The sequence below is a fragment of the Capra hircus genome, chromosome 3 (assembly GCF_001704415.2).
Source record: "Capra hircus breed San Clemente chromosome 3, ASM170441v1, whole genome shotgun sequence".
NCBI classification, from domain to species: domain Eukaryota; kingdom Metazoa; phylum Chordata; class Mammalia; order Artiodactyla; family Bovidae; genus Capra; species Capra hircus.
Genome location: NC_030810.1, coordinates 53,724,404 through 53,750,267, shown reverse-complemented (window position 1 = coordinate 53,750,267; position 25,864 = coordinate 53,724,404). Strand labels below are relative to the sequence as shown.

General features: G+C 36.0%; 1 protein-coding gene across 2 annotated transcripts in view; it reads left to right on the top strand.

Moving 5' to 3' along the window:
* The window catches only part of PIGK (phosphatidylinositol glycan anchor biosynthesis class K), a 155,729-nt gene that overhangs the window by 12,585 nt on the left and 117,280 nt on the right, over positions 1–25,864 (top strand). For both annotated transcript variants that reach the window (XM_005678232.2, XM_018045587.1), the window contains exons 4-5: positions 22,739–22,874; positions 24,565–24,676. In XM_005678232.2, coding sequence (XP_005678289.1) covers positions 22,739–22,874; positions 24,565–24,676 — 248 coding nt within the window. The remainder of the gene's footprint in view (positions 1–22,738; positions 22,875–24,564; positions 24,677–25,864) is intronic.

Here is a 25,864-nt window from a genome sequence, read left to right as displayed (position 1 = left end):
CTTATGGCAGAAAGTGAGGAAGAACTAAAGAGCCTCTTGATGAAAGTAAAAGAGGAGAGCGAAAAAGTTGGCTTAAAGCTCAGCGTTCAGAAAACAAAGATCATGGTATCTGGTCCCATCACTTCATGGCAAATATATGGGGAAACAGTGGAATCAGTGGCTGGCTTTATTTTTTGGGGCTCCAAATTCACTGCAGATGGTGATTGCAGCCGTGAAATTAAAAGACGCTTACTCCTTGGAAGGAAAATTATTACCAACCTAGATAGCATATTAAAAAGCAGAGACATTTCTTTGTCAATAAAAGTTTCATCTAGTCAAGGCTGTGGTTTTCCCAGTAGTCATGTATGGATGTGAGAGTTGGACTATAAAGAAAGCCGAGCACCGAAGAATTGATGCTTTTGAACTGTGGTGTTGGAGAAGACTCTTGAGAGTCCCTTGGACTGGAAGGAGATCCAACCAGTCCATCCTAAAGGTTAGTCCAGGGTGTTCATTGGAAGGACTGATGTTGAAGCTGAAACTCCAATAGTTTGGCCACCTGAAGCTAAGAGCTGACTTATTTAAAAAGACCCTGATGTTGGGAAAGATTGAAGGCAGGAGGAGAAAGGGATGACAGAGTATGAGATGGTTGATGGCATCACCAATGCAATGGACATGACTTTGGGTAGACTCCGGGAGTTGGTGATGGACAGGGAGGCCTGGCATGCTGCGACTCACGGGGTCGCAAAGAATCGGACACGACTGAGTGACTGAACTGAACTCAACTGAAGGTTTAAATGATTTGTTTAAATGATTTAAGTTTTAGAAGAATTTAAGCTAGAAGGACTTCTTAGTAAAGAGTATAACCATGGCTTGCATTTTATATATTAGGTTTTTTCCAAGGTTTCTAAAGAATTTTCTTATTCCTGTGTCAGATGCTTTCCTCTCTATATCCTTGATTATGAAGTCTTTGTTGGGAAATGAATTTGAGATTTAAATAGTTGATGATTTGAACTATTTGTTGCTTAGCAAACAGAGATCAATGGAATAGATTCTGTTTGACTTTTAACCTATTATGGTGAATATTCTTCTTCCTGATGACTTATTCCTGCTTTACTTCTACCTGGAATTAAGAGTAAAAATACAATTATAAGTAAATTTTAGTCAGAAAGTAATATGTTATTATGAAATAATAGTCTGGAAACTTAAAATCATTAAGAGCAGTTTTCAGTTTTAATGCTGGAATTTCAAAATACTGTTTGAATTTATTTTATACTTTAATGAACATTTTCAAGTTAAAGCAGTATAATCCTGTGTATCCTGAGAAAAATGACTGGTGTCTGCATTGAATAAAAATTATGATTATAACTGTATGTTGTTTACACTGTTTACTTTTTTAAAGGAGCATTTTGCTTTGTCTTTTAATGCAAAATATTTGCATTTAGCTTTTCCATATACTTCAGTAAGAAACTAGTTCATGTCAGAGATCATTTCCCAAAACATATGACATAGATGATTGCCCTTTATTGTAGAAGTTCACATCACTTCTTTAGATCCTGTTTGAAATATCGCATTAGTTGTATCAGTACTCTTGTTCTGATTTCTCTTTGATTTTCTGTCTGTATTTCACTTACTCTGACTGTACTGAGCTATTCTCTCTGCCTGGAATAGTTGTCTATATACTTCTGGCTTACTGCTAACAAAACCTGGCTGTGATTCTGAATCACTTATGGTACTTGTTGAAAATACTGATTCTTCATTTTCACCCCTGGAGAGTCTAATTCACAAAATCTAAAGTGAATCCTAGACATCAACTTTATATGTGGTTCTGTGCACAACCAAGTTAGAAAGCACGGCTGTAGCTTTTACCTGACCTTACAAATTCACTTTAATACTTCTTCAAAAAAGCATTTCCTGACCTTCTTGTTTGCTTTCATAGTATCCTTTGTATGTACTTTGATTATAACATGATTACACTAATTATAGTATGTCTCCCTTATTAGATTATTAACTCCTTGAAGGGAACAAGGATTATGTTTTATTTCATTTTGTACTTATAGCATCCAGCACTGTGCCTGGATAGTAAGTGCTCAGTAGATGTTGGATAAATTAACGTGTGACTTGGAAATACTTTACCCAGTTCAGTTCAGTTCAGTCGCTCAGTCATGTCTGACTCTTTGCGACCCCATGGACTGTAGCATGCCAGGCCTCCCTGCCTATCACCAACTCCCGGAGTTTGCTCAGACTCATGTCCATTGAGTTGGTAATGCCGTCCAACCATCTAATCCTCTGTTGTCCTCTTCCTGCCTTCAGTCTTTCCCAGCATCAGGGTCTTTTCACATGACTTATTTCTTCACATCAGGTGGCCAAAGTATTAACCAATTAGGAAAGCAAACACAAGTTCGTACTTTAAAAGTAAGAACATTTCTGTCTTTTAAAGTGTTCATCTAGTTTTTAGCAAATTTATGTGTTATAAAAGACTTTTTAACACATAGGTTGTCAGAATTTTATAATGCTATATCAAAATATTGATTCAGAGAGAGAATTTAATGGTTATGGGGGAAAAGAAAACGACGTGCTCACAAGATCTTCATAATTGCCCTCCAACTTGTCTATTACCCTGTTCACATTTAAGTTCCACGGAGTTCAGCTGTCTTGCACTTTGTGGCTGTGCTTTCTGTAGCCTTACCCACCCACAGAGAGTTTGTTTTCTTTGCTTGGTTTTAGCTCCCTGAAATATTTCACTAGTTTTAGGAAATTCTGTGTCCTCAATGAATAGTTTTGGACTAAATCTCTGTTTTGCTACCTCCAGTACACTTTATATGCTTAAGATGAGGAAGAGAAAAGGCTTTAAGCAGAGGTTAGGTTCTAAAGTCAGTATGTGAAGCAAAAATGGAGCCAGTTATTCTTACAGGTTTCTTAAGTAGCACATAAAGTACAATATATCTTTCATCAAGTCTAACACAGCCAGTTTTAGAGCAATGCTAGAACAAATTACTGTGTTCTTTCTGTTTGATGGAACATTCGATGAAGTGGTTTACTTCAGATTAAAGGATATATTATATGAAAAATATCCATATCTTTTTTTAACATTAGAATCATGATGCTCATTCTGTGAGAGGCACAAGAGAATTGAGACTGATGAGAGAATGTAGAATCATAGCTCCCATCTCATCTCATGTTGACTTTGGGGAATAAATGCTTGAGTAATTGGGTAGGTGAAATCTGTCTCTCCTTTTATCTTTTGGCTCAGTGCATAAGAATTAAGTTTATGGAGTTAAATGTGTATATAATTATTTAGCTCTACTACAAGCTGGGTAGATATGAGTTTTTATAACAATCTCTATCTTATAAAAAATTTCTATAATTAAATCCTATAGCTTTTCTTTTTAAAATTTATCTTTTTATTGATGTAGAGTTGATTTGCAGTGTTGTATTAATTTCAGCTGTATAGAATAGTGACTCAGTGATGGTCCAGTAGCTATTCTGATACTTTTTTCCCCCTTACTCTGTATTTTAATCATTATATGAGATTAATATTCCTAATTTAAAAGCTTTATTCTCTCCTTATCCATAAATTCTTGCAAAACAAAGTACCAGTCCTTTATTCTGGAACTCAAGGCCTTTGTAGTCTATCTATATCTAATATTCTGATCATTTCAGTTTTTTATGCTTCCTTCTTGTAAATCTCTGTATTGACATCTGTTATTGCCTTATACTTGTTCTTTCATCTATAGTTTTTTTCTTTCTTCCCTCCTTTCAGGTTTTCATGTGTCCAGATTCCCTTCATATATTTCCTAAAGCTTTCTTGGTCCTTCTTGTATAAATATTTTATTTATATTTCTGTCAAGGCACTTTTTTGTAAGTATTGATCTTATTTCTTCAAGGCAGTTTCTGATACTATTTTTTGTATTCCAATACATTCTTCAGTGTTGTGCAAAGTTGAATGAATGAATGAATGGATAGTATACTAAAGGCCCCTAGTTAAGTGGAATTTAATTGGTCTAGGATGGAAAGGAAATATTTATGAATATTGCTTGCTTATAGTTGTTTAAGATCTTGATTCCTAAACTCTTCTGAGATGAAAGTGCTCTGTAGTGGATTTTATAACTATTCCCTGAGTCCTACTTTTGGGATCCATGGGTAGGATGATCTTACTAAGGGAACTTCAGATTCATTTCTTTCTATCAGATTAACTTCAACTTATTCTCTATCTTCCTACTGTTTAAGTTCCTCAGGATACACTTTTTTATTTTTGGTCAGTTGTCCTTTTTAACTTCTTTCTCAAGTAATAAATATTAGAATTATAATGCGAATTCTGATAATGTTGTAAATTAAAAAAGAAAAAAATCACTAAATGCCTATTATTGTGGTTTTTAAAATCATGTTGGTAGCATAGCTTTTGACTAACAATTCTTTAGGTTGCTGTGAATTAGATCTTATACATAAGAGGGTATTGTGTAAGGTGGAGCATTAATAAGATACTTAAGGAATTTTCTTATATAATTTTTCATTAAAATAATATGGAGAAGTCCATAGATATAGTTATTTGGAGATGCTTGTGGCTTTCCAGTAAGGTCAGCCAAAATGGACCTCTAATTTTGGCCTCCTTTTCCACTGCCCTGTGGTATACATTCACTATCCACCATAATTCAGATACTGTGATAGGCATTTTATAATGAATTATTTCATCTATCTCTTGAGACCTCTATGGGAGAACTCCCTAGCTGCCATTTTCTTTTTTTTTCTTTTTATTTATCTCTTTTAAAATTTATTTATTTTAATTGGAGGCTAATTACTTTACAATATTGTATTGGTTTTGCCATACATCAACATGAATCCACCATCAGTGTACACATGTTCCCAATCCTGAACCCCCCTCCCACCTCCTTCCCCATACCATCCCTCTGGGTCATCCTGGTGCACCAGCCTCAAGCATCCTGTATCCTGCATCGAACCTAGACTGGCGATTCATTTCTTATATGATATTATACATGTTTCAATGCCATTCTCCCCAATCATCCCACCCTTTCCCCCTCCCACAGAGTCCAAAAGACTGTTCTATACATCTGTGTCTCTTTTGCTGTCTCACATACAGGGTTATTGTTACCATCTTTCTAAGTTCCATATATATGTATTAATATACTGTATTGGTGTTTTTTCTTTCTGGCTTTCTTCACTCTGTATAACTGTCTCCAGTTTCATCCACCTCATTAGAACTGATTCAAAAGTATTCTTTTTAATGGCTGAGTAATATTCCATTGTGTATATGTACCACAGCTTTCTTATCCATTCATCTGCTGATGGACATCTAGGTTGCTTCCATGTCCTGGCTCTTATAAACAGTGCTGTGATGAACATTGGGGTACATGTGTCTCTTTCAATTCTGGTTTCCTCGGTGTGTATGCCCAGCAGTGGGATTGCTGGGTCATAAGGCAGTTCTATTTCCAGTTTTTTAAGGAATCTCCACACTGTTCCCCATAGTGGCTGTACTAGTTTGCATTCCCACCAACAGTGTAAGAGGGTTCCCTTTTCTCCACACCCTCTCCAGCATTTATTGCTTGTAGACTTTTGGATCGGAGCCATTCTGACTTCTCCCATTCTGAAGGCTGTCTTTTCACCTTGCTTAGAGTTTCTTTTGTTGTGCAGAAGCTTTTAATTTTAATTAGGTCCCATTTATTTATTTTAGTTTTTATTTCCAATATTCTGGGAGGTGGGTCATAGAGGATCCTGCTGTGATTTATGTCGGAGAGTGTTTTGCCTATGTTCTCCTCTAGGAGTTTTATAGTTTCTGGTCTTATGTTTAGATCTTTAATCCAATTTGAGTTTATTTTTGTGTATGGTGTTAGAAAGTGTTCTAGTTTCATTCTTTTACAAGTGGTTGACCAGTTTTCCCACCACCACTTGTTAAAGAGATTGTCTTTTCTCCATTGTATATTCTTGCCTCCTTTGTCAAAGATAAGGTATCCATAGGTGCGTGGATTTATCTCTGGGCTTTCTATTTTGTTCCATTGATCTATATTTCTGTCTTTGTGCCAGTACCATACTATCTTGATGACTGTGGCTTTGTAGTATAGCCTGAAGTCAGGCAGGTTGGTTCCTCCAGTTCCATTCTTCTTTCTCAAGATTGCTTTGGCTATTCGAGGTTTTTTGTATTTCCATACAGATTGTGAAATCATTTGTTCTAGCTCTGTGAAAAATACTGTTGGTAGCTTGATGGGGATTGCATTGAATCTATAGATTGCTTTGGGTAGTATACTCATTTTCACTATATTGATTCTTCTGATCCATGAACATGGTATATTTCTGCATCTATTAGTGTCCTCTTTGATTTCTTTCATCAGTGTTTTATAGTTTTCTATATATAGGTCTTTAGTTTCTTTAGGTAGATATATTCCTAAGTATTTTATTCTTTTCATTGCAGTGGTGAATGGGATTGTTTCCTTAATTTCTCTGTTTTCTCATTATTAGTTTATAGGAATGCAAGGGATTTCTGTGTGTTGATTTTATATCCTGCAACTTTACTATATTCATTGATTAGCTCTTGTAATTTTCTGGTGGAATCTTTAGGGTTTTCAATGTAGAGGATCATGTCATCTGCAAACAGTGAGAGCTTTACTTCTTTTCCAATTTGGATTCCTTTTATTTCTTTTTCTGCTCTGATTGCTGTGGCCAAAACTTGTTGAATAGTAGTGGTGAAAGTGGGCACCCTTGTTTTGTTCCTGGCTTTAGGGGAAATGCTTTCACAGAACTAGCCGGCTGCAGACCATCCCCCTCCAGTAACAGGCAGCCAGAGCCAGAAGAGGGCAATCGCAGCCCCAGAGAGACATTATCTACCAAACTGCAAGCAGGCTTCTTTGCTAACTAAGACTTCTTGGGGTTCTGGACAGTCAACATCTGCCTGAGAAGGTGCGCCGGTTGTACACCTAGCTGCCATTTTCATATTAAAAATTGTTATTCAGAATGGTTAAATGACTTGCTTAAGGTACATTAAAGGTACCATTAAATAATAAAACCAGAATTTGAATTCAGGTGTTGTGATTTTATGGCTGGAGCATTTCTATTATTTCACAGCTGTTTCTTCCCTAAGAAATTACAACAGATAATATTTATGTAACATTTACAATTAGAGAATTCTTTTAATAACATGATCTCATTTTATTCTTATGACAGTCCTATAGAGGTTGGTATAATTATGCACAATGATGATTTAATACCTTATTTAATTAGAAATGTATATCTACATGTTGAATGTAGTCCTTATGAAAATCATTCACGTTAATTGAGTAATATAATGAACGTCTCTCTTATTTTCTCATTTTTAAATTTTTTCCATGGCTTTTACTGTTGTCTGAGTCTTCATTATTTCATGTTTCATGTACTTCATGCCTCTGTACTTCAGCAGCTTTGTGACTGTTTAGTCCTTGTTTCTAGCGTCTTTGCCTTCTAACTCATCCTACACACAGCTGTTAGAATTATGTTTCTCAGATACTGCTTTCATCTTTTAACTCCACTGTCAACAACCTGCAGTGACTGTTGTTTCTCTCAAAAATTACATAAATTTCAACCAGCCTTCAGTCTTTACTGCTTTGTTAATAATAACTTACTATGTTCATCTATTGATTTGTTCTGTTGTCTACTACATAATACTTATTAACTCCTAATTCTATTTTTTTTAACCCTTCATCCTTAGAACACAGAATATCCTCATGCTGTCCTTTCTTACCCATAAAGCTTTCTTTCTTTGTGTCACTATCTAGAACTTTGTACAGGGAGGTCACTGAGTGATATTTTTTTAAACCATTACCATTAATTTATAAAATTTTTTCAATAATAAATATATATTTAAAATTTTATTATACTACTATTTTTATTTTATAATTTTGCCTCATTTTTTGTGAACAAAAGGACTAAAACAGTCGTAAAATGCTTTGTAAATAATTTGTAATATATTATTGTAGTTATTGTCAAGATAATATTAACTTGTACCTTTGAGTGTTCTGCTTTTTGTCTTGTGTCATTTCCCAACAGTTTTTTTTCTCATATTTTGTAAAAATATAAATAATAATGTTTGAATATAGATCCTTATGTATTCTGAGCAGTCTTCTTGTTTTATTCTCACGTTGGCAGCTGATCTATCTACCACTCCATGTGATGTTCTTGGTGAAGTACATAATATCTTGAATAGGTAAACATTTAGAATAGTTAAGAAGCCAAAATGTGCTCTGAGGAGAATAGTGACAGTGGTAAAAGGAACATTTTGGCCACTACTGTCATGCTCTTACGTTTAGATATGATCCATTTGTAAGACTAAGAAGACCATTAAGGGTTTTATGGAGCAAAGGGGAAATTTCTTTATTGATTTCTAAACAGATAGGAGTACTATGTATGAACTGCTGAAATGAGAGATGCTTTTTCTTGATCAATACCACAGTGTCTTCATTCCTGACACGATCTTCATATCTGGTAGCTTGATTTCCTTGAATTTGTTCCTCTTTGAAACTCTCTTGGCTATTCTTGGGTCTTGTTCTTCCATATTAAGTTTACAATCAGCTTGTCAAGTTCTTAAAACCCTGTTGGGATTTTGATTTGCATTACAGTAGATTAATTTAAAGAGAGTAGACTTCTTGATGGTATTTAATCATTCGATTTATGAAAAGGTATGTTTTCATTTGATTATGTTTAACGGCTTTCAACTAAGCCTCATAATTTTGAATTTTTAGTTTTCAGTAGAATTTTTAGCTGTCAGTATTTTTCATTTTTTGGTTGATTCTGTAAGTGGTACCCTTTACAAATACATTTTCTTACTTCTGTTATGCTTGCAACACAAACAGAAGTTTGTGGATTGGAAAAATTAATATTGTTAATATGTCTGTGCTACCCAAGTGTCTATACTACCCAGTGCAATCCCTATCAAAATTCCAATGTCATTTTTCACAGAAATAGGAAAAACAACCCTAAAGTTTGTATAAAACCTTAAAAGATCCCGAATATTCAAAGCAGTCTTGAGAAAGAACAAACTAGGGCATCACATGCCCTGATTTAAAACTATATTATAAAACTGTAGTAATCAAAGCAGTATGAAAGTGTTAGCTACTTAGTCGTGTCTGACTCCTTGTGATCCCATGGACTGTAGCCCACCAGCCTTCTCTGTCCATGGAATTCTCCAGGTGAAAATACTGGATAGGATTGCCATTTCCTTCTCCGGGGGATCTTCCCGACTCAGGGGTCAAACCCGGGTCTCCTGCATTGAAAGCAGATTCTTTATCATCTGAGACCTCAGGGAACCACAGCAGTATAGAATTGGTATAAAAACAGTTCCATAGACCAATGGAACAGAATAGGGAGCCCAGAAATAAATTCATGCATGTATGATTAGTTAATTTATGGCAAAGAAACTAAAAATATGCAAAGGAGAAAGAGCAGTCTCTTCAATAAATGGTGCTGGAAAAACTAAACAACTACATATAAAAAACTGAAATTAGAACATTTTCTCACACCATATAGAAAAATAAAATGGATTAAAGACTTGAATGTAAGACCTGGAACCATTAAACTTCTAAAGGGAAACACTGGCAGTAAGGTCTTTGATGTCAGTCTTAGTGATGAATTTTTGGGGGTTTGACTCCAAAGCAAAAATCAACAAATGAGACTACATCAAACTAAAAGTATGGGACAGGGAACCATCTATAATGAAAAGGCAATCTACTGAATGGGAGAAAATATTTGCAAATCACATATCTGATAAGGGGTAATGATCAAAATATATAAAGAACTCAAAAACTGAATGGGCTTCCCAGGTGGCACCAGTGGTAAAAAATCTGCCTCCCATTGCAGGAGACATAAGAACCGTGGGTTCTATCCTTGGGTCAGAAGAGCCCCTGGAGGAGGACATGGCAACCCACCCCAGTATTCTTGCCTGGAAAATCCCATGGACAGAGGAGCCCAGAGGGCTATAGTCAAGGGTTGCAAAGAGTTGGACACGACTGAAGTGACTTAGCACGCACCCATAAACTGAATAGGAAAAAAAAACAATCCAATCAAAAAATGAGCAGAGGGAACTTCTCTGGTAGTCAGTAGTTAAGAATCTGCCTGCCAATGCAGGGGATATGGGATCAATCCCTGTTCCAGGAAAATTTTGCATGCCCTGGGCAACTGAGCCCCATGCCACAACTCCTGAAGTCTTCATGTTCTAGAGCCTGTACTCCTTAATGAGAGAAGCCACCGCAATGAGAAGCCCACACACCTCAACTAGAGATTAGCCCCTGCTTTCCACAACTGGAGAAAGCCCATGCACAGCAACAAAGACCCAGTGCAGCCAAAATAAGTAAATAAATAAATAATGAAAATTTTAAAAATGAGAAGATCTGAACAGACATTTTCCAAAGAAGATATAATGAAAATGAGTTAGTTGCTCAGTCATATCTGACTTTTTGTGACCCCATGGACTGTAACCCACCAGGCTCCTCTGTCCATGGAATTATCTAGGTGAGAATACTGGAGTGAGTAGCCACTTCCTCCTCCAGGGGATCTTTCTGACACAGGGATCAAACCTGAGTGTCCTGCATTGCAGGCTGATTCTTTACCATTTGAGCCACCATATACTGATGGCCAGTGGGTACATGAACAAGTGCTTAATGTCACTAAGCATCAGAGAAATACAAACAAAAACCTCACTGAGATACTACTATAAATAATCTAGAGATGATATAAAGTATAGAAAGAATGTTGATGTGTATGTTATATGCAAATACCAAGGCATTTTATATATAGAACATGAACATCTGTGGATTTTAGTAATTTTAGTAATCACAGGAATTCCTGGAACCAACCCCTTCACAGCCAACCAAGGGGCAACTATTGGGGAAGCAATAAAAGGAGCCTGATGCATTTGATATCATATGATTTTGGGTAGGTTGTTCTGAGAAATAGGAGGGAAGAAAGACAATTGGTGGGGTGGAATACATACTAATTTGCTTCTCTTCCTACCTTCTTTCTTTTTCCCTTTCCTTCTTCCTCCCTCCCCTTTTCAACCAGCAGATATGTATTGAGAGCATATGGTGTTTCAAATACACTTGCCAGTTTTTGTAATTTCAACTGATGTGGAGATACAGGGAGAGAAAAGGGCAGAGAAGGAAACTATAATTTCCATGGAAAACCTAAGTGTTTGACTGGTGGCAGTGGGAGTGACCTCAAAATAAGTCAGAGTCGACTCAACATTTCACCAGGGAAAGTGGTGATAATAATAAGTATTTCTAAGAAATTTGTGAGGAATTTCTAGTGGAAATTTGATAGAAATAATGTAATTCTGTCACGTTATATCTGACTCAGGAGGTGTTAAAAGGATAAGTGAAATTTACATTTGTGAACATAATTTAATTTCTTTGGAGAAAAGATATTTCACAGAGTTTTATATTGATGGTTTCCAAGAATTCGACCTTAGCTTGAGTGGGAGATAACTCAAGTCAGTCAAAGGTAACCTGACGTTAAATCCTTACACCTACCCATTAACTTATATTTAATTATATCCATCTCCAAGGCTTCAAATCATGAAATTGAGATGTTATTCTAGAAAGTAAAGCCAATATTGGTCAGAAATTAACTTGCCTAAACTGTTTTTTCTCCACCATACTGGAAGCAGAGACAATCAAATAAGATCATATAAGGGAGCTTATTCTACAAATATATTTTTGGATTTATTCTGGATAAATAAAAGCTAACTTAATATTCTGTAGTTCTTCTATCTATATTGTTACACTTAACAAAAATAGATATTAAAATATTAACTTTGATCTACTGATAAAGATTTTTAGTAGATTGCGCTTATTCAAGAAAGTAGTTTAGGGTACATGTGTCTCTTTCAATTCTGGTTTCCTCAGTGTGTATGCCCAGCAGTGGGATTGCTGGGTCGTAAGGTAGTTCTTTTTTTTTTTTTTTTTTGTCTTGTTTTATTCATAGATATGTATTTTAGCCTGGTTTATTTTTTTTTTTAATTTTTTATTTTTTTTAAATTTTAAAATCTTTAATTCTTACATGCGTTCCCAAACATGAACCCCCCTCCCACCTCCCTCCCCACAACATCTCTCTGGGTCATCCCCATTCTATTTGCAATTTTTTAAGGAATCTCCACACTGTTCTCCATAGTGGCTGTACTAGTTTGCATTCCCACCAACAGTGTAGGAGGGTTCCCTTTTCTCCACACCCTCTCCAGCATTTATTGCTTGCAGATTTTTGGATCGCAGCCATTCTGACTGGTGTGAAGTGGTACCTCATTGTGGTTTTGATTTGCATTTCTCTAATAATGAGTGATGTTGAGCATCTTTTCATGTATTTGTTAGAGACACATGTACCCCAATGTTCATCGCAGCACTGTTTATAATAGCCAGGACATGGAAACAACCTAGATGTCCATCAGCAGATGAATGGATAAGAAAGCTGTGGTACATATACACAATGGAGTATTACTCAGCCGTTAAAAAGAATTCATTTGAATCAGTTCTGATGAGATGGATGAAACTGGAGCCAATTATACAGAGTGAAGTAAGCCAGAAAGAAAAACACCAATACAGTATACTAACACATATATATGGAATTTAGGAAGATGGCAATGACGACCCTGTATGCAAGACAGGAAAAAAGACACAGATGTGTATACCAGACTTTTGGACTCAGAGGGAGAGGGAGAGGGTGGGATGATTTGGGAGAATGGGAATTCTAACATGTATACTGTCATGTAGGAGTTGAATCGCCAGTCCATGTCTGACGTAGGGTGCAGCATGCTTGGGGCTGGTGCATGGGGATGACCCAGAGAGATGTTGTGGGGAGGGAGGTGGGAGGGGGGTTCATGTTTGGGAACGCATGTAAGAATTAAAGATTTTAAAATTTAAAAAATAAAAAAAAATAAAAAAATTAAAAAAAAAGAAAGTAGTTTAGATATTGTCTCCCCCCAATTTTGTTGTTTATTTAGATGTTTAGCTCTTGCACTAGGTTTTTACAAATGACAAACACTGAAAAATTATTTGCCAACAGAACTATAACCACATATTATAAGACAATGTAGATATATGGTCAAACTCACATTAATACACATCACCATTTGATCAGTTATGTAATAATTATCAAGTATCCAAGTGAGTATACAACTCAAAAGTCATAAAAATTAGATATCTGTTCAGTTCACTAACAGAAACCCACTTCTCATTTTGAAAGGGAGGTTGGGAAGAGAAGGAAAAAAGCACACTTCAAGCAAAGATAATAGCTGGTGAACAACTTCTAGTAGGTGTAGAAAAATGACAAGAGCTTCAAAAATGTTATGACTAAGAAATTTTTAGCTACAATAACAAAACATCTTTACCTTTAAAAAATACTTGCTAATTAAAGAGCATATTCTTTATATTCTGCACAAGATAAAGGCAAGATCTTACTGGAAATATTTAATAGCCTTCTCCCATTCCTTTTTAGGCTCTTCCTGTTGTGGCACACAAAAGTGCAAACATGAAATTAATTATACAGCTTTTTTGCTTGGAGGTGTTAAAAGATATACTTCTTTGTATAATGTAGATTTTCAAAATGCAGATTTTCCTTAACAGCACAAATGAGATTTATGGGACGGTATTCAATAACAGCATATGACTTGTGGGCTTCCCTGGTGGCTCAGTGGTAAAGAATCCACCTGCCAATGCAGGAGACTCAGGTTCCATCCCTGAGTTGGGAAGATCTCCTGGAGAAGGAAATAGCAACCCAGTAGGAGAAGACAATGGCACCCCACTCCAGTACTCTTGCCTGGAAAATCCCATGGACGGAGGAGCCTGGTAGGCTGCAGTCCATGGGGTCGCTGAGGGTCAAACACGACTGAGTGACTTCACTTTGACTTTTCACTTTCATGCATTGGAGAAGGAAATGGCAACCCACTCCAGTGTTCTTGCCTGAAGAATCCCAGGGACGGCAGAGCCTGGTAGGCTGCCGTCTATGGGGTCGCACAGAGTTGGACACGACTGAAGCGACTTAGCAACAGCAGCAGCAGAGTATTCTTGCCTGGGAAATCCCATGGACAGAGGAGCCTGGTGAGCTATAGTGTATGAGGTTTCAAAGAGTTGGACATGACTTAGTGACTAAACAACAATGACATATGACTTGATAAAAAATTAACAAAAATCAATGGTCATGTAAACTTGATGTATACTTTTATGAATGTGGGCAAATGTAAGTGTACTGTGAGCAAGCAAATAACTGTATAGGCCCTGCTTTCAGTAAGAAATGACTGAAGGAGTAAATCACATAAGATCTAGAATGTTCATAGTTCCTAGGGTTTTAGTTCTATATATAACACTAAAAAATATAAAATGTTACACTGGGTATTTTGGTACCTGAACTTTCTAAATTTCGTATGTATTGAAAAGATTCTGCTATGGGAATAGATCAAAGAAGACATAACTCAGTATTGTATGATTTCAGGAACTTGGAGGGGTGATAAATTTGAAATGCTGGACAGCAAGGGTCTTTTGTTAAGTGTCCAAATAGTTTCATTGTAACCTAACAGCAAGGATATCAAACCAGTTAATCCTAAAGAAAATCAACCATGAATATTCATTGGGAAGGCCAATACTGGAACTGAAGCTTCAAGATTTTAGCCACCTGATGCAAAGAGCTCCTCTTTGGAAAAGACCTTGATGCTAGGAAAGATTGAGGGGAAGAGAAGAAGGGGGTGACAGAGGATGAGATGGTTGGATGGCATCACCAGCTCAATGGACATGAGTTTGAGCAAACTCCAGGAGATATAGTGAAGGACAGGGAAGCCTGGCATGCTGCAGTGCATGGGGTTGCAAAAAGTTGGACATAACTTAGTGACTGAACAACAACAATAGCAACCTAGGCATAGAGGCTCTGTCAAACATATAACCTGGTAAAACTGCTTTTCAGTACTCCTATACATGATACATTAGACTTACTCACTGAACCAACTTCTTGGCTAATGTGTGCAACAAATTAGGTCCTGTCTGAAGTTCTACTTCCAAGACAGCATCAGACACCTCAGTTCTGTTGACCACTGAAGTCTTTGCAGCACAGACACGTTTGAGAGTGATGTTCTCTAAATACAGAAGTTGCTTGATGTTACAAGCTCCATGCTGCTTTTGTTTTCTGATCTGCACTGCATCTTCAGGCTTCATTCTGCCTTCTTGCTAGGGCAGCAAACAGTGGAGCTCTTCCAAGACTTGCCACACAGTGAGCATCTGTACAATAACCATGTTCTTCATAAAACTTGATTTTTTCCCAAGACTTAACTGATCATCAGCAATATGATTTGGATGGTACATTTTCATCAAAAGGATAGTCAGGAACATGGATACCTTCTTTTCCATAAGAGCAGTGTTGCACATTGCTTTACATACTCTTATTAATACTATTGTGGTAATCCACATTTCTTCAGTTTCTCCATAATTTTGTTCATAATTTTGGTTGGATTGTGTAATAAGAAAAATCATGTGCTTGTATGTGACTTCCATGGGAGTTGGACATTTCATGCAAGACATTAATTTAGTCAAAAAATACTCATTAGGGCTGTGAAAAAATTAAATACAGAAAGGATGTAAAGTAACTTGAATTGGAAAATGCTTTGTGGATTCAATTCAACACTTCTGGGTCCAGGGAACTGCTCTTCCTCAGCTTCTTGATGGAGCGGTAATAAATTTCTATAGCTTTCTTGTCCTCATAAAGGTCATGCTGTGCTTGGCAGTAATCTTCACTCACCTTCAGAAACTCCGTAAATGTGTGATGACAGAAAGGAGTACATTTACTCATTGAAAACTGTGGCCTGGTCATACAGTGGGTACCGTGGTGGCAGCGACGCAGGCAGCTGTGGCTGTGCTGCAGGGTGGAGGCAGTGCAGGTGGTGACAGAGGCAGCGGGCGGATGTTGGATTTGGAGAAAAGTTGAAAGCAGAACGTTCCATTCCCTGAGTATTCGTTGTCAGATTTTATTGTAATTTAAAAAAGATTTTGGGAAGATTTTTGCAGGTTTTTTTTTTTTTTTAAAGGTGAAAACTTAAAAATTTGTAGCTCAAAATTAATTGATTTATTTAAAAGTTTAAAAATGTTTGTATTGAATTTTAAAGCATAAATTTCATTGAGCCATGAAAAATGGAAATACTGAAATGAGATTCGTATGAGGGAAGTGTGTGCGTGCCTGCTAAGTCGCTTCAGTTATGTCCGGCTCTTTGTGACCCCATGGACTGTAGCCCTACAGGCTCCTCTGTACATGTAATTTTCCAGGTAGGAATACTGGAGTGGGTTGCCATGCCCTTCCTCAGGGGATCTCCTGACCCAGGGATTGAACTCGTGTCTCATACGTCTCCTGCATTGGCAGGTGGGTTCTTTACCAATAGTGCCATCTGGAAGCCCATGAGGAACGTGATGTCCCCTTAATATTTGTTGATGTGAGCATATAAATTATTAGAGGTTTTGGCTTTGCTCACTATAAGACAACATATTCCATTCTGCCAAAGAATGTAGTAGTGGGTGGAACATATGTGGGCTGTGAAATTAAATCTTGTATCTTCTGCTTATCAGTTATGCAGCTTTGGGCAAGTGATCTGCCCTCACTGAATTTCCTTACCTTTAGCATGAAGACAAAAATAGTCTTCACAAGATTGTAGTGATATAGTGAGAATTAAGTATCTGAGAAGACTGCAGCACAGTGCCTACCACACTGTAAACTCAGCAGATACTTGTTTCCATCGTCCTGTTACTTTACCTTGTTTCCGTTTTCCCATAACTTCTGATCTGATTTTTCCATAATCTTATTCCAATATGGAATCCAAATTTGACAGTTTGGATAAAATAGTGTTTGTATAGTTTAATATGGAATGGTTAAATCATGTCAGTTAACATCATTCAGTTCACTTCAGTTCAGTCGCTCAGTTGTGTCCAACTCTCCACAACCCCATGAAATGCAGCACGCCAGGCCTCCCTGTCCAACACCAACTCCTGGAGTTCATCCAAACTCACGTCCATAGAGTCAGTGATGCCATCCAGCCATCTCATCCTCTGTCGTCCCCTTCTCCTCCTGCCCCCAATCCTTCCCAGCATGAGTCTTTTCCAATGAGTCAACTCTTCGCATGAGGTGGCCAAAGTATTGGAGTTTTAGCTTCAACATTAGTCCTTCCAATGAACAACCAGGACTGATCTCCTTTAGGATGGACCTTGCAGTCCAAGTGCTTTAAAATTGTTGAATTATTTTTAATTGATATTTACTATTACCTTCTAGTTAATTAGCCTTTCATTTTGTTTGCCATAATCTCCATTTTATATTTTTCCTCTTTAATTTTTGTCCTAGTTGACTTTTTATGATCAAAGTGAAGAATAGAAATGGTGGTAACTCTTCACCATCAGTGTAGTGTGTCTATATTTTATCCTTTGTAAAAAATATTTTTAAAAAACTGATAAAACTGATAACTTCAGAAGAAACATAGCATCCAAGTCTTCTTAATGAATAACTAAACTTATTTGTAAGAATATCTTTCTTAGTGCCCAGAGAAACTATGAGGATTTTTTAATTTACTTGCTATTTGCGAAGAGATATGTACCAGAGAAGGCTTATTAATGATGTTTGCAAATATTTTTCTGGCAAAATGTGCAATCTAGGCATTGTGGTTAAGTCCTAGGAAACTTTATAGATATAAGTTACATATAGACTTTTACAGGAAGGAAAGCAACACTTACGAGCAGAAACTGTTTATACATATAAGTTACATATAGACTTTTACAGAAAGGAAAGCAATACTTATGAGCAGAAACTCAGAGACTTAAGAGAGCATTGAAGATCTCCTGTGATCCTCAAATCTCCAGCTGCTGTAATTTTGGCTACTGTCTAGAATTGTTTAAAAACACTTTTTACCAATATGGTAATCTATTTAAATATCATTTAGTGAAAAAATGTTATTGTGGTAGTACCAGCCGGTTATAAATGAAAAGGTATACTTTTTGAAGCTTTGTACTCTAATTGTCTAGAGCAGTGAAAATTTTTTATCTATGTAAAATTTATTTTTGTACCCATTGGTTACTGCTTCCTGACTGGGCCAAGGATGAATTTCAGAGGGGAGGGTAAAGAATGACTGATGCAGGGCTTACCTGTTCCTTCAATGTTGTTGTTTAGTCAGAGTTGTGTCCGACTCTTGTGACCCCCTGGACTGCAGCCTGCCAGGCTCCTCTGTCCATGGGATTTCCCAGGCAAGAATACTGGAGTGGTTGCCATTTCCTTCTCCACGGAATCTTCCTGACCCAGGGATCAAACCCACGTCTCCTGCATTGGGATGCAGATTCTTTACCACGAAGCTACTAGAGAAGCCCTCCTTTAATGTTAGGCAAATGTAATAATGGGAAAGTATTTGTTTTGAATTGTTTTCCTCTCACACATTTCTAGAATTGGGTTTCATGTCTTGTTTTTGGAGAGGTTTTAAAATTTTATTTTCGTATTGATCTTTAAAATCTGTTTCAGCATAATCATGATTCTGTTAGATCAGACAACAAATAGTGGCAAGGGAAGAAAATGCTATCAGTTTATTTATTTATTAACCTATAAAGGAAAGAAGTTATGCTTTATTAATATTATTATATATATTTAAAGTAGTGAATACATATGACTAACAGATTAGTAGATACATATATGGGTGTGTCCTCTAATTTTTTTTTTAACTGACAAGAGGAAATGTATGATTTAACCAGTATGAAAACTATGTATATAAGTAAGCACTGTATTTGTTTCAAACCCAGTTTGAACTTTATGCAATTTTAGTGCTTATCTTTTCTTTTGGTTTTGTATTGAGAGAAGGCCATATTACCCTATGCTTGTGTAATGTAGGTTCTGCAGGACCTTAATAAAGTGAGAGAATTGAGTCATAACACATGGTAGTATAGGATTTCCAGAGTGTAAAAATATCATATTCTTCTATCAGTTGGACATATTTCAGGGATTTTTATCTTAATTTTAATAAGGTAACAAAGCAACTTGCTATCGATATTTATAAGAATGTAATAGCATGTCTTCAATGTAGTTTTTTTTTTTTTTGGTCTTAATTCTAGCAGTGATTATTTAACACATTCACAGTGAAGGCTTAAATAACTGCTGTGATGCTAGCCTGATATTCAGTGAAAAAGACACTTTAAGGAGACAACAAGTTAGATCTTATGATAACTGTTGTTCAAAGACTGTTTGTTGGCAAAGACTTAGTTAAATATCAGATCTGATTATTCTGAACAGTAAACAGAGCCTAGAAGTTATGAATTGCATTTTGTGCAAATACTTTTGTGAGCAGATGTATTCTGTATCATCAAGTTATATTGTAGTGTGGAATGTCAAAATACAGGAAAAAATTAAATGTAGAACCAGGCCTGAAGTTATCTCTTTCTCCTGTTAAATATATGAGCAGTCATTTGAAGTGAAGTGAGGTTGCTTAGTCGTGTCTTGACTCTGCAACCCTATGGACTGTAGCTTGCCAGGCTCCTCTGTCCATGGGATTTTCCAGGCAAGAATACTTGAGTGGGTTGCCATTTCCTTCTCCAGGGGATCTTCTCGACCCAGGGATTGAACCTGGGTCTCCCGCACTGCAGGCAGACTCTTTACTGAGCCACCAGGGAAGCCAGCAGTCATTTAGTTTTAGTAAAATAGTATCATCCTTCAAATAGAGTTAGTCTTCTTAGAGTATTACTAGTTTGGTAGATTTATTAGAATCTAATTTATAATTTTGTGTTTAGTTGTAGTTTTATAAACCTAAGAAAGCATATTAAAAAGCAGAGAACGTCACTTTGCTGACAAAGGTCCATATAGTTAAAGCTTTGGTTTTTCCAGTAGTCATGTATGGATGTGAACCTTAAAGAAGGCTGAGTGCCGAAGAATTGATGCTTTTGAACTGTTAATGTGAAGAAGACTCTTGAGAGTCCCTTGGACTACAAGGAGATCAGAACAGTCAATCCTAAAGGAAATCAGCCCTGAATATAATGAATATTGGAAGGATTGATGCTGAAGCTGAAGCTCCACTACTTTGGCCACCTGATGCGAAGAGCTGACTCATTGGAAAAGACCCTGATGCTGGGAAAGATTGAAGACAAAAGGAGAAGAGGGTGGCAGAGGATGAGATGGTTGGATGGCATCACTGACTCAATGGACATGAATTTGAGCAGACTTTGGGAGATAGTGAAGGACAGGGAAGCCTGGTGTGTTGCAGTCCATGAGGTTGCAAAGGCATGACTTAGTGACTGACAATAACAAGAGCAAATAATTTTATAAGAAATATAAACCTAAGGAGTTTAGTTTCATTATATATATTTAAGTATCATATATATAAATGGAGGCTTCCCAGGTGGTGCTAGTGGTAAAGAACTCGCCTGCCAGTGTAGGAGACATGAGAGATGAGGGTTCTGTCCCTGAGTTGGGAAGATCCCCTGGAGAAGAAAATGGCAACCCACTCCACTATTCTTGCCTGGAGAACTCACAGAGAGTCAGATACAACTGAATGACTAACACTTCACTTTCATATATAAATGATTCGACACTTGGACCAAGTCAGATTTTTTTTCCTCCAGACAAGAGTTCTGAACATTTAACTTTTAGAAACAATGCATTAGAATATATGGTTGAATTTGTAAACTTTTGAAATTCAGTCTATTTTCTGTCTGGTTTTTCATATATTATCTCCAGATACCATGATTTTTTATGATATATTGATTATGTTAGCCAAAGGTTATAGTACTTACATTGAAGCTCAAAATTATCTATCAGAAAAGTGTTGATTGAATTTATAATTTTATGCTACAGTGACTACTTCTTTATGAAATTGACATTTAATTTCAAGGAATGAAATTACCCTTCAACTGAAAACATGGCCTAAAGGGATAATATTATTTTTATATTGAGATTTATAGGTCAGTTCATTTTTGTTTAATAGTGGTTTTATAACAAAAAAGGTATGATTGCTAATAACTTAATATAAATCATTTTAAGTTATTAAAATGAAAAGATATATTTTCCATTTTAAGAGCAATAACTTTAACCATTTTGTGAGAATGAATCAGTAACAGCTGAAGATCTGATCTTTGAATGTGGCAGGGTTGGAACCCTTTCAAAATAGAAAAGCCAGTTTTTAAGAAAAATCACAATGTTTCAGTTCTGAACTTTAATGTATTTGGAACATATGCAGAAGAACATTTTCTTCTTGCTGTCTCCTGCCAGACTAATTATGTATGCCACATTAATTTTTCCGTTATGTTTGGGAAGCTCAAGTATATGGTAGAATAAAGAATTGCCTGATTCATCTTCACTCGTTTTAATGGTAAGATCAAGATGAGAAGCATTTAAGAGAGATGTTGTAATTTTCTCTCAAAGAAAATGTACACAAAAAATGGAAATGTTTCATTGACTCAGTGAGTGTTTCTTGAATGTCTGCTACATGCCAGGCTCTATTCCTAAGCCTGAGTAGTACAGCACCGGAGGACAGAAACAGCCGCTGCCCTCAGAGAAGTGCTCATATTCTAATAGGGGTGGTGATGGGAAATGATTCCAGAATTGTAAATGACCTGTATGAAAGAAAACATGTAGGGAGAACAGAGTACTTTAGCTGGTATTGGAATGATAGGAAGCTTTGGAAGGAAAGAAGTCTCAATTTGGTCAGTAGCCCCTGAATTGGAAAAGGCTTGGCATATTCCTGAACAGTTTGGAAGGAGCATAGTGAACATGGGTGTTAGGGATGAAGTTAGAGACAGAGAGAGAGAGTCAGAGACCACATTACGCCTTGCAGACCATGTAAGGAGTTTCTGTTTTCCTCTGATTATAATGAGGAGTCCTTGAAAGATTTTAAGTGAGAAAGTTTAATGATTTGACTTGTTTAAGGAAGGTCTCTCTGGTGGCTCTAAGGAGAACGAACCATAGAAGGATGGGAATGGAAGCAGGAAGCCAGATGGGAGCTATTCTAGCATCTAGTCCAGCATCATCTAGAGATGATGGTGGCTGATGTCAGGGGGATGGAGTGGAGCCAGTGAAGGATGATCGCACTGGAGATATATTCCTGTGGTACAGAGATTGCACTTGCTGGTGGAGTCTATGTTTTCATACTCAAGCATTTGAGGTTCTGAAAAGTAAAATTTTTGGACTATCACAGTTTAACTCTGTATGTCTTGAGAGTGTCAGATATTACTAAAATTAAAAGCAATGTTTGGGGACAGTGTAGCTCTTTCATCTTAGCTTCCTTTTGCTACATTGCATAAAGTATACTGTGTTGGAAAAAAATTAACTTAGTAACTCCCAGTTCTATGGATAAGTTCATGCCAGATTGTTCTGATTTCTTTTCTTTAAAACTTACACTACATGGGACATATTAAAAATTTTTTTTTAATACAAGCACTTATAAATATGTACTCAATAATTTTTTGGGTTATTTTTAATAAAGAATGAAAATAATTGCCGCATGATATAAATAAAATATGGGCTTTCCAGGTGGTGCTAGTGATTAAGAACCCTCCTGCCAATACAGGAGACATAAGAGACGTGGGTTCCATCCCTGGGTCGGGAAGATCCCCTGGAGGGGAGGGCATGGCAACCCACTCCAGTATTCCTGCCTGGAGAATCCCATGGACAGAGGAACCTGGCGGGCTACAGTCCATAGGCAGCAAAGAGCTGGACACTACTGAAGTGACTTAGCACATAAATAAAGTATATCTTTTTAACTTTTTGGTTTTATTGAAATAGTATGTTTACTAAAATTTTCTTTTCCTAGCCACATTGTTCTGATGCTTGCAGATGATATGGCATGCAACCCTAGAAATCCTAAACCGGCTACAGTGTATAGTCACAAGAATATGGAACTGAATGTGTATGGAGATGATGTAGAAGTGGATTATAGAAGTTATGAGGTAAAATGTTTAATGTGGCAACATTTTTGAAATGTAGCTTTCACTCTTAAGCTCTAACATAGTGGTAGAATAAAATAATCTTATTCCTTTTCTTTAAACTTTGTACGGTTTTCACTGTAGCCTTGACAATCTGCAGTTTCTGGAGTTCATATTAAGGACACAATATATGAGTAAAAGTATCACAGCATGAAAATTTCGTATATATATCTAGGATAGAACAGCTTTATCTTGGCTTCTGTATTATTTTATTGAGGGTTAATGTATCAACTTCCTTTTATAGTAAGTGTATTCTTTGTTTTTCATATTTGACCTAAAATTTCAAGTTTTATATTTTCAGTAAATATATTGATTATGGAAATATTAAAATGATGATACTACTTAAAGGTAACCACTTTTAATATGCCTCCAGTGTTTTTATGCACATATGATTAAAAATAAATAAAAAAATGACGCTGTGCTATATTTTCTGCCTTTGAAACTTTATTTTAAATTTAATAGATTGTATGTTTAACATTTCAAGTCTTTCTTGATGAAGTCTTCCTCAGTAATCCTTCCCCTTTTACTAAGCCTACCAAAAGTAAGACACAGTTTCCCATGTTCCCAGACCTGTTTTGAAGAAATTAATATCTTTTCCCAGGCTGTAAGTTCCTTAAGGACATGTATCTTCTGTGTCTTATACCTAGTGAGTTCTTACAGCCCTCTGAAGGCACTCAGAAATGTTTGTTCACACTTAAATGTTTGTCAATATTGTACTTTTTCTTTTTTTTGTCATTGTAAAATGTAGACCAAGTACTTCCCTTCTTTGTTAGCCAACAAGAAGTACTGTTAAAAAAAAACACCATTTTGGTGTCTTCTGGGAAAATGTAAACCAAACAACTTACACATACACCCACAGACACACACGCATAGACACTTATGTACTCACCTAGGGAAGAGTTGAACAAGAAAGCTGGGTTGGTTTTCTGCTTTTTAAAATTAGATCTGTGTAATATAACTTGAAATTAGCATTATACTTCTAAGAACTTAAATATCTTTCAAAGCATCCTAGAGATGCGGAAATTCCTGGTTAGAAAATCTGGCTTGCAGTGTTATGAATTTTTTTATATAATAAAGTTACCTCTAATGAAATTTAAGTAGCAAAATACATTAAGGAATTAAAGATGCATAATTTGGGGGTTATTTATGGGTCTGTCCTTATGGTTTTATTTTTTATGATTTATTAAAGACCTGTTTTTTGTTGTTGATGTAGAATTGACTAAGTAGTTATATGTATTAATTGCAATACTTATAATATTGTTGAATTTGTTTATATTTCTATATTTTATATCTTCCCAAATTGCCTGTGAAGACAGATTAATGATCTGTTTTCAGTTTTTGGCAATACTTTGTATAGCATTTGAACTTTTTGTTTCTAATTAGCTTATAAACAAGTTTTGTTTATAATTAGTTTTTCCCAAGCTAGTTTTTTGTTGGTTTTTAGTATTTTGTAAAGAATGGAAACAAAGTTATTTCGAGGTGTATATTTAAATAAATACATTTCAATTGACTTATATTTCTCTTTTTAAGTTTTATTTTTAATTTATGCTGAGTAATACATAGAGAAAGAAGAAGGAATATTTTTAAAAGTAGGAAAACAATTGATAGGTTTACTCAAGTTCTGTCTCATCTGATTTCTCATTTTTTTCTTCAGGTAACTGTGGAGAATTTTTTACGGGTGTTAACTGGGAGGATTCCATCTAGCACACCTCGGTCAAAACGTCTTCTTTCTGATGATCGGAGCAATATTCTTATTTATATGACAGGTAATTTTCAATTTAGATATTTAATGATAGAATATGCTGATTCTTTTTCAGAAAGGAATTTGCATGGAAAGAAATTATTAAATTATTTAAATTATTTTTGGCTAAAATAGTTTGTTATGAAGTTCTCTTTTCTCATAATGTATAACAACTTGAAGTGATATTTGAAAACAGTGTATTACTTAGCAGCTGATGATAAAACAGGGGTAGAATGATTTTTAGATGTCATACAGCAGGAGAGTGATTCTTACTTAGAGGTTTACTTTTCTTTATCATGGTGCATTTATTTATAACTTTAAAAATTCAGTCAATTTATAAACTTTATAAATTAACCCAGCAGAGTTAATGAAGTCAGGAAACTTCATTTTCGTCTACCTGACACATACAAGAAATTTTCACTCTTCTGTGGCAAATAGGATGAAGTATAGTCTTGTAGCTTGGCTTTATTTGATGTACTACACAAAAGGTTTTATTTATATTTCCTCCCTCGTTAGACACAACTCTATAGCAGGGCACTCCCCACTCTAGTCAGACACTTATGTGCAGTGCACAACCCATCAGTCATATATGATAGCCCTGAAAATCAGCACCTAAATCTTTAGGTTGTGAGAATGAAGTGAATTAATATACACAATGATTAAGAATATTGTGTGGTGTATAGTAAACCTCAATAAATAATACCTATTGCCATTTTTTATCATTATATTAGCATAATTACAAGCCTTCCTATTACATAGGCTGGCAAACTTTTTCTGAGTCTGTTGGTACTCTTTCCGGATAACTGCAGGTATGGGAGAAATTCCAGTGTTAAAGATTGAACTGGCAAACCATGGCCCATGGAAGGGCTACCTGATTATGAAATAAAGTTTTATTAGAACACGGTTGCATCTATTTGTTTTATGTATTCTCAGAATATATAAATTTGTTTTAAATATTGTCAAAATATATGGCAGAGTCCAGTAGTTGCAGCAGAGACCAAATGGCTCACAAGCCTAAAACATTCACTACTTGGCTGTTTACAGAAAAGTTTAGGTGCTGACTTAGGTGCTGATTTTCAGGGCTATCATATATGACTGATGGGTTGTGCACTGCACATAAATGTCTGACTAGAGTGGGGAGTGCCCTGCTATAGAATTGTGTCTAATGAGGGAGGAAATATTTTTTATCCCACAACGGCATATACTAACCACT